The following is a 17,669-nucleotide window of genomic DNA, read 5'->3' on the forward strand; positions in this document are numbered from 1 at the left end:
CAAAAATTGAATGAACTATTGACTACTACGTACATATACCATTGACAACTTAATGATTCTCCCTTCAAATCTGTAAGGTTCACTGCAAATATTAAATTAAAATGAGAATTAAAAATAATACAGAATAAAACTGAGAAAGGGAGAACCAGAAGAGAAAATGAATAAAGAAGACTAACAAAGACTAAAACTACTCAAATCCCTATATACATTTCCAGTAGGGAATGAAAGCATTATTGTAAAGAACAGACATAAAACATTTTTCTGATTCCATTAACCAGTCAATCAACCAAAAGACAAAAATTATTAGCCATGTAGATTTTCTCATGGAGCAAGTTATTGTCTTCATTGTATTAAAGCAATAAGAACTAATTATCCTTAGATTTTCGCATGTGCAGAGCATTGCAAATTATAGGAAGCAAGTTTATTTTTCTGCGTACAAACTCAAAGTGTATCATCAATCTTTTGACCTTAATGTTTCTCAGATGGAAGCAGGCAGAAAGGGAAACCTTATTTTAAAATTATAATTCAAAAGGATGAAGTTAAGATAGCCACTAAGGGATCTGAAATTGATGATACTGAAACACACAAAATGTCCTTCACTAGTCTACTCTAAAAAATTTGCATCTCCAAGCATTGTATATTTCTTAACAAAAGGAGCATCTGTTACTTTCTTTTAACCTACTAATTAACCTACTAGAGGGGGTTTAAATTCTTACTGGGCTCAAAGTTCTTCCATTTGTCTCTCTATAAGCCTTACTCTTAAGAAGGCTCTCTTAATACTCAAAGAGGTAACAAATGACTGGGATATGCCTTGAAAATTGACTATCAAATAAAGTATTAAAAATATCCTTTGACTACAAAGGAAATAAATTGAAAACTTTTCATAAGAATCCCCTAGTATGAAATGGTGCTGTGTGCTACAATGATAAAACATTTCCAAGATTTATTTCACTTCAGAGAGAGCCAACCTCTTGTTTTAAAATCCATTTCTACTTGTATTCATGTCCAGATACCCAAGCTTCCCACAAAAGAAATATACTCATACTCTCTAGCCTCTTCTGAGATTCAGGACTGCTTAGCCAACATGCTTCTTTAGGGCAACTCTGGTCTTACCCACAACCACAATAGACATCTCTGCCAGGGTACTAAAATATAGTGCTTCATGTCTTGACTGGATAGACTGACTTTCTCCTTAGGCCAAAAATTATCCAAAAGCAAACAGTATAAAGTAGACTCTGAAACAATCCTACTTTTGTGAATTATATATAAAATTTCTTTTAGAAAAAAAAAAAAGACCTTATTCCAATGCCCATTTCACTTTTAAGTTCACTGGAGTCACTGGAACCTTGCTTTCTAATTCTAATATACTCCGCATTTCGCATGCATTATCTCATTTAATCCTTATAACAAGTCTACACAGGAAAAATATCCACAAAATTTCCCCTCTGTAATAAAGCTTAATATCTTAGAACAAAATAGAAATTCATAAGTAATCTTGCCTGTCTTTCTCATTTTGTAAAAGAAAAGCACAAAGCCCAAACAACTTAATGCACACCTAAGACCAGATAGCAAGTTAGTGGCAAAACTGAAGCCATAATACAATTTCCAGCCTGGTATGCTTTCCAGAGATCATGAGAACACTAACACTGTGATTATTGCTAACAGTTATTGACCTTTTACAATAGTAATTACTCACTCATCACAAGTCTCTGAGATAGGTGCAGTCGTAAATCCATTCTTACAGATGAAGAAACTGAGCCTTAGAAGAATTGAGCACACCCAAAATACTAAACTGGAATCTACGTTTCAAAGGACAATTTTTCATAACTCATTTACTTTAGCTATTATGTATTATACAACTGTCATATTGAGAACTGCCTGTTAGTGGCAAAGATAACGTTATGACCCAAAGAAGCTGATGGTAGAATGTATGCACTAAAATTGTCACTTGTTGAATTTCCAGTTGCACACCCTTGTAAGAGAATATTACTTGGGATTCTAACTACTTCCCAGCTTGTCTTGCTATTGATATAGCATGGAAGCCATACTGAACTACTTCCTACTTCTACTACTCTCAACCTCAGAGTTTAATGAAGAGATCTAGAAACTGAAGTAGTTGCTAATTGTGTCATTTTTAACTAATTCAACATTTATTTACCATGCAAGTACTGTTAAGGAAAAGGATTAAGCAGGCAGATATGATCCCTGCCCTAAATAATGTACGGTTTACCTTTTTCTTGGACTCTATGAAATCCCAGGGTTAAAATAAACCCTTCCTTTATTCTTGAACTGCTTTGAAGAGATTTTTGTTCCTTGATCTTATAGTTTGAATGCTGTGTCCCTCCAAATTTATGTTGAAACTTAATCCTCAATGCAAGAGGAACAGCCTTTAGGAGGTAATTACGCTGTAAGAGTTCAAACCTTCGGTATAGAATGAGAAACATTTTAAAATGACTACAGGACACCAGGTTGGCTCTTTTTGGCCTTCCATGCCTTCTCCTATGTGAGGACACAGTGCTCAAGAAGTCATGCTGGAAGCAGAAGCAGAGCTCTCACCAGACACCAAATCTGCTGGGACCTTGATCTTGGACTTCCAGATACCAGAACTGTGAGAAATAAATTTCTGTTGTTTATAAATTACTCAGGTCTTTTAATAAAGAAGCACCAATGAATAAAGACACTTGTAAACAGACATATTTCAATTAAGAGACATTAACATTCAGGAATGAGGTATCAAACAAAAAAGAAAGTACAAAGTTTGGAATTGCTTAACAAGTAATGGTAGAGAAAAGGGCACTGAGATTTCCCTTCATTTTCCAGGACAGAAAAGCAACAGTTTGTGGAATGTGGCAGCCACACTAATAATTAAGGTATTATCTTAAGTCACCTGCGAACATGTTCCCACTGAGGGTGAAGGTTTGGGAGACTAGGTTCTCCAGCCATTTATACATTTTAAAAGGCTGAAGATGAGTCATGTGATCACTTTTAACCACAAGAGACAATTTACGATGGAAACAAATTCTGATTCTTTCTAAAACGTCAAGCTCAAGAATCCAAGAAAACACAGAAATAGAAATGATGCTGCAATCCCTTTATGCTGCAGCTGGCTAATCTGAGAGAACTGAAAAATCAAGTATTTTAATTGATCTTTCAAGTTTGAGCTGCCTTAATAATCTTACCGTATTTCCTTGATAAATGCAAGGGTACTAAGAATTATGTAATCATGACCCTTGGTCTTCCCCAGAATGCCTTCTATTTTGTTCCCTTGTCAGAGAAGAAAACTGCTCTGTCTTGCTCCCTCCCTTATCAAATTCTGTCCTGTGACCAAGATCTAAATACAAAATGGGCTTCAGGATGATAAGCAAAATAAGAAGAAGGAAGATTGGAATTGTATCCAGAAGAACAGGTTAGAGTTTTCTAGGGAGCCCTGTAAAAACAGGGAAATCTGGGTGGATATGCATTTTGCACTACTTATTCAAGGATGATTAAACATAATTTTGATTGACAATTTAATTACTATAGGGCATCTCCCTGGACAGGCTTGATTAGCTTGATTTAATATACTAGCTAACAGTTACTTTCACAGTTTGTTTGGTTGGCTGAGGTAGATTTGGGTTTAGCCCTAGCTTAGTTCTTCTGTAAGGACAAGAAATTTCCTTGTATCATATAAGCTTCAAAGAAACACCTTTGTCACACCTGCTTTTCCTGTTTTTCTCATCAGGGTCCTGAAAACTCTCCTCTCTTCCTTCTCCCTCACATTGGAAGATATTGGTAAAAGAATGTTTGAAGCCCAAAGAGTGACTCTTGTGGACAGTGACTAAAGGTGGACAATGAACTATATGGAACTAGAGAGGCAAGGATAGCTGGATTTGTGTGGTAGACAAAATAAAAATAAGTGGGCATACTTACCACAATAAGCAACTATTTGGACCTTGTACCTAGGATTCAGTGAGATCTCTTTATAAAATCCTTAGCTCAAAGGCTCCAGTGACAAAACAATAAAGTTTATTAAGGTTTGCCTAATTAATATACACTGAATATTACACCTGAGTCAGAGAAGAGCTAGCTGTAGCAGAAAGAAAATGGCAGTCACTTATTTTAGTGAAGATATACAAAGAGATGGAAGTGCTCAAAGTTTTTGGGAGCTCCTGGGTGCTGACACTGAGATAAAAGAAATTCTTCACAAAGGCAGACAGGAAATGGATCTTTCAGGTAGGGTGGAGTGGTTAAGTGGCAAATGGCATTCTGCCACTATTTTATATCATAGTAGGCTCATAGATACCATGAATTTACTTTGAAATTGTTTCCCTAAATCCTGAGATTAGGAAGAATCTCCACATTGGTTTCCTGGCTTGTGGAGTGAGGGTTATTATGGTGGAAATGGTAACATGGAAGAATGTGAAGACCGTTGTCCCTTTTCCAATCATAAACCAAAGTCATTAATGCAGATATATACTTAAATCATTACTATTGTGGATTACTACAACAGCCTTGTAACTGGTCTCTAAGGCTCCGTAATTACAGAGCTCCTTCTGAAAAACACAAATCAAGTCACGTTCTTAATCCATGATATTCCCATTTATCTTCAGTGTCCAACAAGGTATTTTGTTTGCACAGAGTAAGGACACTATATATATTTGTCGAATAAATGACCATGTTACTGAATTAATTGATGATGACAAGTGGTTGAGCTGGAATATGAATCTATATCTCCTTATCTTGAATATAAGAAAAGAAACCTTAGAAAATTCCAAACACAGACCAGGTGGAATATCATAGTTCATTAAAGATGTAACAGCCCAAGTTAGAACAAAGAGGTAAATATTACACAATCAAGACCTGCTGGTGATCAAACACCAGTTTGTCTACCAGGATCCAGTGTTCCAATAACCAGAATCAAATATAAGATATAAACATATGGAGTTACAACATGAAATTCACATGAAGCAGAAAAACTCAGAATTCTGTCAATTTTTAAAAGAAAAGGGTTAATTTCTTCATACCTTCTAAATAACTACCTTAAAGATACTTGGTTTGGTAGCCTGTCAGTAAGAATTACCTAACAACAGTGCTTCTGTTAGATAATGATATCCTTGGCAGTAGTTCCATCCTTAGAGAACAGTTGAGCTGACTAATTTCTTACAAAAGCATCAAGCTGAGAATTAGGAAATCATCAGTATTGGATTATACCTTTCAGGACAACTACGGAAGTTTCACAGAAAACTACTAAGAAGCAAAAGTTGAACGCTTATACCAAACTAAAGAGCATCTTCAAACTTCTCTGATTTACAAACTATAGACAAAGGTTCGAGTGATCTACAAAAACTTTCTGAGAGTTGCTGGATATCTGCTAACTGCTACTGCTGCTGTGATGATGGTAACGATACCAGGACTAGCTACTAATTATTGGATATTTAACCAGCTAATGAAATAAACACTTTCATGCTTTTTCTTATTTAATCCTAACCCTTTACCTATAATTTTAGGAACCACAGCCTTTACAATTTTATAAATGGGGCTCAAAGGGGCTAAATAATTTACTATTGGTCACTCCAAAAGTAAGTGATGACTTAAATTCATTCTGTCAAGCTGACTCTAAAATCAGTGTTCTCAATGACTGTTCTAAACAATATCTCAGGCTCATGGCACATAAAACCTTCTGTGTATTTGGTATCTAAGTAAATGGCACCCTTAGCCTCAGAGTCAAGCACTCAAGGTACTTTCATGTTCTGTCTTGTCCAAAATTTGATTTCTTTCAGGACCCATACAGTTCTTCAAGGACTCACAGACAAAAAAGGAAAAAATATGTCACATACACACCACTGGGTAGAAAGATGTAAGTGTTAATTATCTTGTCATTTGGAGCTGCTTTTATACGCCTCTGTATAGCTACTTGAATTTTATGTATCATTTCTTTAAGATTTTTATAGACCACTGAGCATCAAAAGAAAAAAAAAAGTGAAGGGGGTGGTATAGGAAAAGGCATAGAATAGAATTCTTTCTTTTGAAGTAAAATAAATGTCCATGGAAAGTTTTTTGACAGACAAATTACTGCCAATTAGAAATGAAACATTAAATTCTAAATCAATGAATCTGAGTGGCTCCAAAATATATAGAAAAGAATTCTCAGTGTTGACATTTTAGTTATTAGTGGTACTATTGTGTCCTTCAACTATTAGCTTCAAGTTGATATAAGTCTGAAGGTAATTCAAAATACTGAATGGTCTTCCAGATAAAGTACTGGCTCTCTGGAATCCCATTTACATGGTTAAATGTTTCCACCATACTGTTCTGCTTTCACCTCTTCATTAAATTGTCTCTCTGTTTCTTAGTCTTAGCTGAACACTGGTGTTTCCCCCATGGATGTCTGTAGTTCTCACAAATTGAAGCTGCTCATTCTTTCTAATAAAATATTCTTCAAAATCAGGCCATGAGATGGGCATTTTTTTTTCAATCTCTAGACCATCATTCCTCTTGCAAGTGAATATATTTCTGTTTATTGCCTTTCATCCCTCAAGCTTATGAAAAATGCACTCATGTAGGCAGTCTCTTCCAATCATCCATAAGACCTTATTGCCTCACCAATGTTTATGATTAATTGCCTACCCCAAAGCAATAGAATGATGTTCTACTTCTTCCCCAATTCAGAAAAGGATAACTTCAAACTCAGCTTTAATAATCATGTTCTTCATTCCTTCCTAGCTAAAGCCCAATTTTGTGTTTAACCCAAAATGGACAATTCATGATGAGTCAACTATGCCAGTAAGGATACTCTTATTTTGCAGGATGCTCAGTGTCCTACCTCCCTGGGAGGTGTAAGAGACCATGTGGAGGTGTAGTGATGAATGAGACACATGGGGAAGTTCACTGGATTCTCTTGAAAAAGGTTTCTATTTTTTTTTTAATAAAAAGAAAAGGTGAGGCCGGCCTTTTTTTTTCCTGTCTTGAATGTGGGTCTCTTCTAACTATAATATACATGGAGATGAAAAGTCTACACTCTAAATACAGCAGAGAAGAAACAAATGAGCTAGTTATACAATGATGTCAAGGAGCAGCCAACCAATGCAGCAACTGATTACCTCCAAGAAAAGTAAAACTTATCTTTTAAACCATTCTAGCTAAAGCTTTCTGTTCCCATAAGAGAAAGCATTTCTGACTAATAAATGGTAGCACCATTTGTTCTATATACTAAGAAGAGTTTATAGATAAGCTAAAGCTAGCTTTAAAACAGAATTTGAAAATGAAGTAGCTGCATTCTTTTGATACTTTTAGACAAAAGAAGTGTTCTATGGTGTCTATTAAATGCATGTCAGCCTTACATCCCCTTTTAGATTGCAAACTTTCTAACAGTTGGGTATCCTCTCAGTTCTGAATATGGGTCTGAGCACTTCTGGGCACTCAAACTGGCTTTCTAAGAGACTCTATTTCTAAAAGTCCTATAAGTTATCCTTGTCATCCACATCTTCTTTGACACCATCAGGAACCAAGACCCACAGACTTAAACTCTTTTTTTTTTTTAAACATTAGAGACTACACAAGTAAGATAAACAAGCAAAAGGATGGTTCATTGTCTTACGTTCACATTCTCTGACATCCAGGTTGAACTGCTGTAATGCTCCCAAGGTGAGCTGCCTTACTTCAGCTTCTAGCAAAAGTTGCATCAAGGATGTGGCTAAATGCTTGCAAGCTGACATACATGCTGTCTGGGCCACCTTTCCCTATAATAAAAGAATGTAAATCATAAAGTAATTAGACTGAAATGAAATGCCATTGAAAATTAAAATCATTTATTCTTCTATTTGGAATTTCTCTAAGGTTTCCCCATCATGATACACTTACATCCAAACTATCTTGGAGTTAAAGCATCTAACAGTAGTTATATTAAACATTTGCTCCATTACCATCAGTCATAGTAGCTATAACACTAAGTTGTGATTCACCTAGCCTAGCTATATAGTCAAGATCTCCTTTTAAAAAAAAACAACAGCAGATAAACAATAGTCAAATCTTAAGTAAAAAGAGAAAAATATTCCAGAGAGAACAAATTTTTAAAAAGTCCCTTCCAAGAAAAATTCTTAGCAAATAAATGTAAACACCAGTCCCTAAATTATCTACAAATCAGTATTTACTACTTCAAGATTTATCACATGAAAAAAAGAATTAATTAAAAACAAAAAGGTTACTAAAAAGTAGTTAAAAGGATAAAATTTGTTTAATAATCAAATACTGAGCTGAGTGTCAGTGGCTCACACCTGTAATCCCAGCTACTCAAGAGACTGAGTTCAGAAGGATCTCAGCTCGAAGCCAGCCCAGGCAAATAGTTCACGAGGCCCTATCTCGAAAATACCCAGCACAAAAAAAGAGGACTGGCAGAGTGGCTTAAGTTGTAGGGTGTCTCCCTAGCAAGTGTGAGGCTCAGAGTTCAAACCCCAGTACCACCTTAAAAAAAACAAAAAAACAAAAAAAGAGAGAAAATATTGAGGTTTATGACTAAAAACTCTTAAGTTTTAAAATACAAACTTTAAAATTAATATTTAACTGTCATCTTTAAAGCATTCATTTAGTGAATTAAATCTTAGTCTCAGGTTTAAGTTACACATCACTTTTTTCCAGAAATACATTTATTTATATGTTATTTGTTACCTACTCTGAAAGACAGAATGGAACACGTTTTAAAAATTTGGGTTTTCAAATTTGTCAGTGAATACTTCTGTTTTGAAATTATGAAATATTTAAGGTATACTTAAGTATATATGGAATCACATAGTCAACACATATTCACTAATCATTACAAATAAAATTTAAGCTCCAACATGACCACATGTTTTGCTTTCTGAGTAAAAATTCCTTGTTTACATTTTGGTATGTCAAATGCTATCTTTCTCTGGTATTCAATGAGTTATTTCACTATGGAATAAGTCAAAGTTCATATAAAAACTGATTTAGTAGGACAAATGAGAACTACTCAAAGAGAATACAAAGTCACCCTTCCATTCATGTACCAGTTGCTCTGAAATAACTTTCTGGCTGTGTGTCTCCTAAGTGCTCTCCTTGTCTCTACCCAGGCACACTTCCTTTATCACAGACTGTTGTTGCCTGACCATGCAACTTGAGCTTTTAGGTTGAATCTTCCTTCACTGACCAAGGAAGCTATTTTGTTCCCTTTTTCTCAATATCCGATAGATATGGGTGAGATTACTTCACTCCCAGAGCAAACTTTGTGCTAAAGTAGGATGGTTGCTTAGTGAATTACATTCTGGGGACCAAGTTATGGATTTTTTTCTATGTTTGTGTAATGAGACTTATGAAATAGAATTTTGGCTCCCACATGCTTAAGAAATCCCACGGCAATGTCTTACACTATCCTTATATCCAAACTACCTCAAAAATCACAATCCCCCCCGAAGTTAATTATCACAACTGAACCCATTCTTAGGAAGAATTATAATCCAATTTTAAAAAGCATTCTTAAATGCAATTAAAGAATCTGTATAAGTGTCCACTCATTAAAAACTGTCTAAATCTCCATTTTAGACAAATAAATGTTCCTAACATTTAAAGAAAATGAAGCACAGGAAGGGGCTAAAAGATCCTTGGAAAAGATAGGTTATAATTTGATAATGTGAGTAGAGCCTACAATAAGATGGTGTATCTTTGTAAATAAAAAATAAGAAAACAAAACAAAACAAAAATAATCCCTATTTTGTCATGAAAAAAATTAAGAGGTTTAAAAGGAACAACAAAGTTAAAAGAGAGCTGAAAGTGTATATACCCAGGATGTAGATGTAAAAAGCCAAAGCATAGACACAGCAGTGTTTAAACGTAGTTTTGACTCTTTCCCACCGTCTTCCCTTTCTGATTCCAAGTCATTGTTCAAGAAGCACCAAAAATCCTTTAAAAATATTTTATTGAGGTGTAATTACATACAGGACATATGCAAATCTTAGGTGTAGCATGATACCCATAAAACTACCCTCCAGAAAAAACAGAATATTTCTATCATCCTGAAAGTCACCAATATCCCTATGTCATTAGTAGACCCACCCACACAATGATATAACAACTTTTCTGACCTAGAGACCCACTGATTCATTTTGCCTGTTTTTGAACTGCATACAAAAGTAATCTTACAAATGTAGCAATCCCTCTTTTGTGGATGCACTCAAAAGGAATGAAGTCACCATGAAATGAAGTCATCGTGAAAGTGTCTGCATTCCTTTGTTTAATGCAGCATTCTTCACAGTAGTCAAAATATAGATATAACCTAAGTGACCACTGGTGGACAAACAAGTACTATAGCACATAATGTAGTGGACTGCTATTCACCTCTGAAGAAGAGTAAGACGGTGCCATTTGCTACCATATGGATGATCCTGGAAGAAAATATGCTATGTGAAATAAATCAGACACAAAAAGAAAAATATTTCATGATGTTACCTACATGCTGAACCTAAAAACTTCGAAGGTGGCATGCGGCTATAATTCTAGGTACTGTGGAGGCAGAGATAGAATTATACATCTTGGCCAGCCTAGCAAAAGTTAGTGAGATCCCATCTGACAAACAAATCAAAATTAAAAGGACTTAGGTGCACAGCTCAAAGTGGTAAAACACCCACATCACAAGAGTTGAGGCCATGAGTTTCATCCCTAGTCCCACACATACCCATAAAGGTAAAGAAATTCAAATATACAAAGAGAGAACAAAATAATAGTGCCAAGGATGGGCACATTGAGGGGTTTGAGAAAGAAATGGGGAAATGCAGATCAAAGGATAAAAAGCAACATCTTTATCATCAACAAGTCTAGAGCTCAAAAGCACAAATGAGGTCATAAGTAATATAATGATACAATATATGGGATTCACCCTAAATAAGTGAATCTTGGCTGCTTGTTGTCATGTACACACACACAAAAACCAGGGAACTATATGAGATGATGGCTGTGTTAATTTGCTTCACAATAGTATCCTTTTACTTCCCATATGTTACCTAAAATATCCAGTTATATATTTTATATATACATAGCAAATTCATTTTTAAAAGGAAATCTATAGTCTTGTCATCTTTTGTGCCAAGTTCTTTCACTCTACTAAACGTTTTTCTGATTCATTCATATTGTTACAGGCATCATTAGTTTGTCTTCTCCCCCCTCCCAACTTCCAGGGATAAGTATATAACACAATTAGCTTATTCCTTTCCTATTGATTTGCATTGGGTTATTCCCAATTATGAATAAAGCCATTAAATGCAAATATTCACTTTCCTTGGACAAATACCGAGTGGTGGCACAGCTAACTCACTGAGTACTTGCATACTTAATTTTATTAGAAACATCTGGAGATTTTCAGAGAGATGATACAATTTTTTAGCCCAACCAGCAATGAAGAAAGTTACTACACATCTTCCCCAACACTTAGCATTGTAAGTCTTTTTAATTCTAGTCATTTTGATACAATATAATGTTATCTTTTTACAGCTTTAATGTGTACTCCTTCCTGAGTTATGCAGTTAAAGTATATTTTGATATGCCTACTGGCAAAATGGATATCCCCCTTCATAAAAAAGTCTGTTTAAGTTTATCGTTCATGTTGGGGGTGTGGAAATGGGAATTGTCTAACACTTTTTAGAACTCTTTAAACAGAATGTAACCAATTCTTTACATTTTCAGAATATAGATTATATCTGTACGACTCCATTATCAAATGTATTGCAAATGTTTTCGCACATTCCTTGTGTGCCTTTTCATTTTCATAATGGTGTCTTTTGATGATCACAAATTTATAATTTTATGAAGACCAATTCATCAATATTTTCTTTTAGGGTTACTGCCCTTTGTGATTTGCCTAAGAAATCTCTGCCTATCTCAAAGTTATGAAGAGGTTTTCATGCATTTTTTAAGACACTGTAGTAGCTTTAATGTTTAGCACTGAAATCCATCTCAATTAATAGTATTAGGTAGCTGTCACGATTACTTTTCAATTTAAATATTAGGCTGCCATGTTTATTAGAGCATTATTCACATAGCCAAGCTATGGAAACAGCCAAGATGCCCCACTGCTGATGAATGGATTAAGAAAATTTATGTATAATGGAATTTTATTCAGCCATAAAGAAGAATGAAATTTTGTTGTTTGCAGGTAAATGGATGGAATTGGAGAACATTATCTTAAGTGAAGGTAGCCAGGTTCAGAAAGCCAAAGGCCACATGTTTTCTCCCATATGTGGAATACAGACCAAATACAAAATAAGCAATATTTTACATACATAAAAATATATACAGAGCATGAATCCAAACATGGGACTGGTAGAAGAGACAAAGGGAGGAGAAAAGGAAGGAAGGAAAGATAGTGAATAATGATGAAATACATCACATCTATGTAGGAATAAGATGAAAGGAAGCACACTGAAAACTGTTAAGCAACATAGAATAGGGGAAAAAGGATGAGGAAGTGCAGTGGAGAGGAGTTATATTCATTTAAGCACAATGCATATACAGCTATAATACTAAGGCAAAAAATCCCACTGAACAATGAACAGACAGACACCTGAACAATGAAAGACAAGAATGAAAAACAGGTCATGCTAAGGGGAGGTGGAGAGTAAAAGAAAAGGAAGTGAAGGAGGCGATTATAGTTGATGTACTTCAAACCTGCTGAAATCACTATAAGAAGAAACTAAGGAGTCAGGGGTTGGTGGCTCATGCCTGTAGTCCTAGCTGCTCAGAAGTCAGAAATCAGGAGAATCATGATTTGAAGTCAGGTGGGGCAAATAGTTCGTGAGACCCTATCTCAGAAAAACTCATCACAAAAAAGGACTGGTGGAGTGGCTCAAGGTTTAGGCCCTGAGTTCAAACCCCAGTACGAGAGAGAGAGAGAGAGAGAGAGAGAGAGAGAGAGAGAGAGAGAGAGAGAGAGAGAGACTAAGTGGAAAGGAGGAAAATGGAAGGGATGAACCAATTCAGGATATAGTACATATATACATGGAAATGTCATAATGAATCTCTTTGTATAAATACCTTAAACAAAATGTCCTTTTTTAAACAGTGATGACAGGAAGGTAAAACAAGTCCTAGCTGCGAGTTGGTATCAGTGGGAGGGAAGGGATATGAGGAAAGGGTGAAGGAAAGTATATGGTGGAAATACCATGTTCTCAAGTACAAAAATGGAAAAATGAAACCTCTTGACACTATTCTAAGAATGGAGGTAGAGAGGATAAAGGAGAATGGTGGAGGGGGTGAAATCAACTATGATATATTATAAGAACTTTTGTAAATGTCACATCTACTCCCAGTACAACAGTAATATAATAAGAAAGAAAAATAAACAAATAAATATTGGTGGCTTCAGCACATCTATTGAAAAGACTTTTTTTTCCTCTGAAATGCAGTGGCATCTTTGCTGAAAATCAAGTTACCACATATGTATGGGTTTATTTCTGGACTTCATTCTGTTTTACTGATCTTTTGTCTAACTGAATGGTAATACTTCACAGTCTTAATTACTGAAGTTTTAATAATAAGTACAGGAATCAGAAATCTAAAATCCCCCAATTTTATTCTTCCTTTTCTTAGCTATTTTAGGTCCTGTGAACTTTTATATAAATCATAAAATTAGCTAATAATGTCCACAAAGAAATCAGCTGGCATTTTCATGGGATTTATCAACATTTCACAGCCAAGGTTCCATGAAAGAATGAAGTCTTACAGAATGTCTTATGGAAACTAATTGTAGTAACTACTTAATCATTTTTCTACAAGGTTAGTACATAACCAGTACTAGTCTAAAAACATAGAGGAAAAGCTAAAACATCTGTAATGAATGCATTACAGATGCAGTAGGGCATGAGAGCTTAATTCTCACCCAGAAACCTGGTGGAGAAGAACTGCTGTAGATTAATTTTATGAGAATTGACAGCTTAATAACATTGAGTCTACTGAACCATAAACATGATAGCTCTCCACTTATTAAGTCTTCCTTAATTTCTTTTGGTAATATATTCAGAGTACCAACTTTGTATCTATTTTGTTTGCAACAAAATATTTCCTATTTTTGATGTTATTGTAAATTAACTTCTTTTTAAATTTCTATTTCTAAGTGTTATTATTAGCGAAGAGAAATGGAGTAGCTTTTTCATAGTAACTTTGATCCTGTGAACTTGCTAGTCTTAGTACTAATAATGTTTTTTGTAGACATTTTTTTATATAGCCAATAATGCTGCCTTTACAAAAAAAATAGGAAAAATGTGATTTTTTTCCCCTTCCCTTCCAATCGGAATGCTTTTTATTTATTCTACTTGCCTTACTGCATTAGACACCTCTTCCAGAATATTAAACTAGAGTGGTGAGAGCAGGTACACATGTCTTGCTCCCTATCATAGGGGTAAAACATTTAGTCTTTCAACATTAAGTATAATGTTAGTGATAAGCTTTTCACAGATACCTGTTACCAGATTAAATAGGATTAGACTAAACTGCTAGAAAGCTTTTGTTTACTTTTTTGTTTTATGAAAGGATGTTCAATATACTTCTCTGTATCTATTAAGATGACCACATTGGATACATGCACATAGGTGTTTTCCAATTTATGATGATTTGACTTACAATTTTTTGACTTTATGATGACATGACAATAACATATTCAGTAGAAATTATATCTCAAATTTTGAATTTTGATCTTTTCCAGGGTGAGTGATACACAGTGTAATGCTGTGATGATGCTGGGAAGCAGGAGTGAGCCACAGATCCCTGTCAGTCCCATTATCATGGGACAAACAGCCAATGCTCTACAGTGCACTCTGTGCACAATGGTTGGTGGTTAAGTATATTAAATATATTTCATCTCATGGTATTTTAAACTTACAATGCATTCATTATTGAGGAAAATATATGTGTATATAGCTAATATATAACTTATATAAAATACTCTAATTAGGCCATTCTACTTTACTTGATATTAATACAGAAACACATTTATTTAGCACTGAGAACTTGCAATGCTATATCTTATTCTTGTTATGACTTTAAAACCATGTTTTATAATTTAAAGTGATTTTCTTGCAGACAGAACATAGTTCAATCACTACCCAGAATAGTAAAGTTCTGCTATTTATTCAGTTTTTACAACATAATTACAATTCTTATAATTAATAATATGATTGGATTTATCTTTTAGTCCAATCTTATCTGTTTTTCTTCTGCCTGCTCTTGAATTAACTGATTTTCATTTTTTTGGTGGGGCAGGGTTTGAAACCAATGACTCATACATGCCTCACAAGTGTTCTACCACCTAGCTATGTTCCTAGGCCCTAAGTAACTGAATAGTTATAATTTATATTTGATCTACAAGAGGATATATTAGTTATATCTCTTTGTTTTATACATTTAGAAGTGGCTCTAGGTCTTACAATATGTACCTCTAATTTATCACAATCTACTTCAAATGTAAGAAAATTTCAACTATAAGAAAAATACCCTTCTATTCACCTAATTCCATGCAATTATTTTCACACTATTTTACTTCAAAATGTTATAAATATAACTGTCATTACTTGTGCTTTTAAAAGTCCATTGTATATCAAATATGTGAAGTACAAAAAAATGTTTTTTATCTTTCCCACACATTTTTCACTTTAGGTGCTCTTTATAATTTTATGTTGATGCAAGGCCTATTTTATATTATTTCTGCTTGGAAACACTTCCTTTAGTATTTCTTGAAGTTCAGGTCTTCTGACAATAAATTCTCTTAGCTTTTGATTGTCTAAAAAATATTTATTTGACCTTCATTGTTTGCTAGATACAAGATTCATTGGTAGGGCTGGCAGAAGGCTCTAGTTGTAGAGCACCTGCCTAGCAAGCATAACACTAAGTAAAAAAAAAGTGATTCATTGGTGACAACTCTTTTTTTTTTTTTTCCAGGACTTTGAGGTGATATCCTCTGGCATGTATAGTCTCTGAAAAAAGAAGTATATAGTCATTTCATACAGCTTCTTTGTATGGTTCTTTTTAATCAAACATTTTATTAGTATATAATAGTTGTACAGGGGGCTACATTGTGATACTTACATATGTGTTTACAATATCTCTTATGCTTATGTTTCATTCCATTTTTTTCCTCCAGGTGTGCTTCAGTTTGGGTGTTTTCTATAGACTTGTCTGTGAGTCCACTAATCTTGAACTCTGCTTTGTTGAGTGTGCTGCTAAAACTATTTAATGTACTTTTAAAAATTCACATTATGAACCCTTAATCACATATTTTATACTCCTCTGTCCTAGAATACACACTTAATTCATAATTTCTGTTCAAATAATCCATCTCTTTATATATTTTGTTCATTATTCCCTTCCTTTTCTTTAACATATTAATCATAGCTATTTTGAAGTCTTTGCTAACATCATTCATGGGATCATCTCATGATCTCTTTGTGTTGATTATTTGAACTTTTTATTACAGGTAAGTTTTTTCTGCATACTAGCACTTCAAAAAATTGTGCTTTGCATGCCATACATTACAGATAAGATGCTAAAGAGGCTCTAGATTAACTTACTAGGTTCAATAGAGTTTGGGTTTGGTTCCAGCAGGCAGCTAAACTGGTCAATCATCTTGATTTTGTTAAGGTTGTTTTTAAATTTTATTACAATGAGACCAGATTACTTTGGCTCATACTCTTAGGGCCTTGTTCTTAATTACCTGTGAATGGTTTCTGATGCTTAAATAGAAGCCCTGATGTTCACCAGGTCTCTCTATGGACCAATCATCAATGTATCTGCTGGGCAACTCCTGGAGTATTTGCTCAGTCCTTAAAATTCAGCAGCTAGCCTTTGAAGTCACCCAAGTGCACCCTTTGCATGTGAAGCTTAGAAATTCCTCAAGGATCAAAGGGAATTTAATGAAGATTTTTGGAGTGGTTCTTCCTTATGTTTCTTTCTTCACTGGTATCCTTGTTTAAATCCTATTTTTACTACAATCTCAAACTTTGATGCCTTCCTTTATTAGACAATACTACTTTAGATTTTTCCACAAGTTTTATAGTTATTTATGACTAGAAGTTATATCTGATACTAGCTTTATATAATAAGAACCCCAAATAATTTTTTTTGTCTTTTTATTTATTTATTTATTTATTTTTGAGACAGAGTCTCACTATGTGGCCAAGGATAGCCTCAAACTCATTACTCCCATGTCTCAGGCTCCTAAGTGCTGAAATTACAGGCATGTACCACCACACCTGGCCCAGAGTCTTTCAAATTTACCAATTTGTATTGAAACAGGAAATTAAAAAACCCTACAAGATCCATTTAAAAATTTTTTCCCCTGGTCAATAATTTTATATGCCTCAGTTTTGATTTCCATTATTTTAGCAGACACTTTTGCTTTATAAAAAACATATACACATGTGTATCTTTGTAACCCAAATTTAACATAAAGGGTAATGAATGTACCATTAAACAGTGCATACCCATTTCAAAACAGCAGTAACACTAGTAGCAAAAAGTTAAGAGTTCTACTGTCATGGACCAGAATGGAGGTGTGGCTCAAGTGGTAGAGTGCATGCCTTGCAAGCACAAGGACCTGAGATCAAACCCAAGGACCACAAAAAACAAAACAAAAAAATCCCTTGTGTCCACTTTCATGGACCAGTAACAGTGTCAGTGCAAATGCAAAGAAAAATATG

The 17,669-nt window shown here is 34.5% G+C and overlaps 1 protein-coding gene across 5 annotated transcripts in view; it reads right to left on the reverse strand.

The window, feature by feature from the left end:
- The window catches only part of Exoc6b (exocyst complex component 6B), a 556,197-nt gene that overhangs the window by 190,793 nt on the left and 347,735 nt on the right, over positions 1 to 17,669 (reverse strand). For all 5 annotated transcript variants that reach the window (XM_074049965.1, XM_074049961.1, XM_074049962.1 and 2 more), the window contains one exon: positions 7,577 to 7,718. In XM_074049965.1, the coding sequence (XP_073906066.1) occupies positions 7,577 to 7,718 (142 nt within the window). The remainder of the gene's footprint in view (positions 1 to 7,576; positions 7,719 to 17,669) is intronic.

This window comes from Castor canadensis, chromosome 12 (genome assembly GCF_047511655.1).
Source record: "Castor canadensis chromosome 12, mCasCan1.hap1v2, whole genome shotgun sequence".
In the NCBI taxonomy this organism is placed as follows: Eukaryota; Metazoa; Chordata; class Mammalia; order Rodentia; family Castoridae; genus Castor; species Castor canadensis.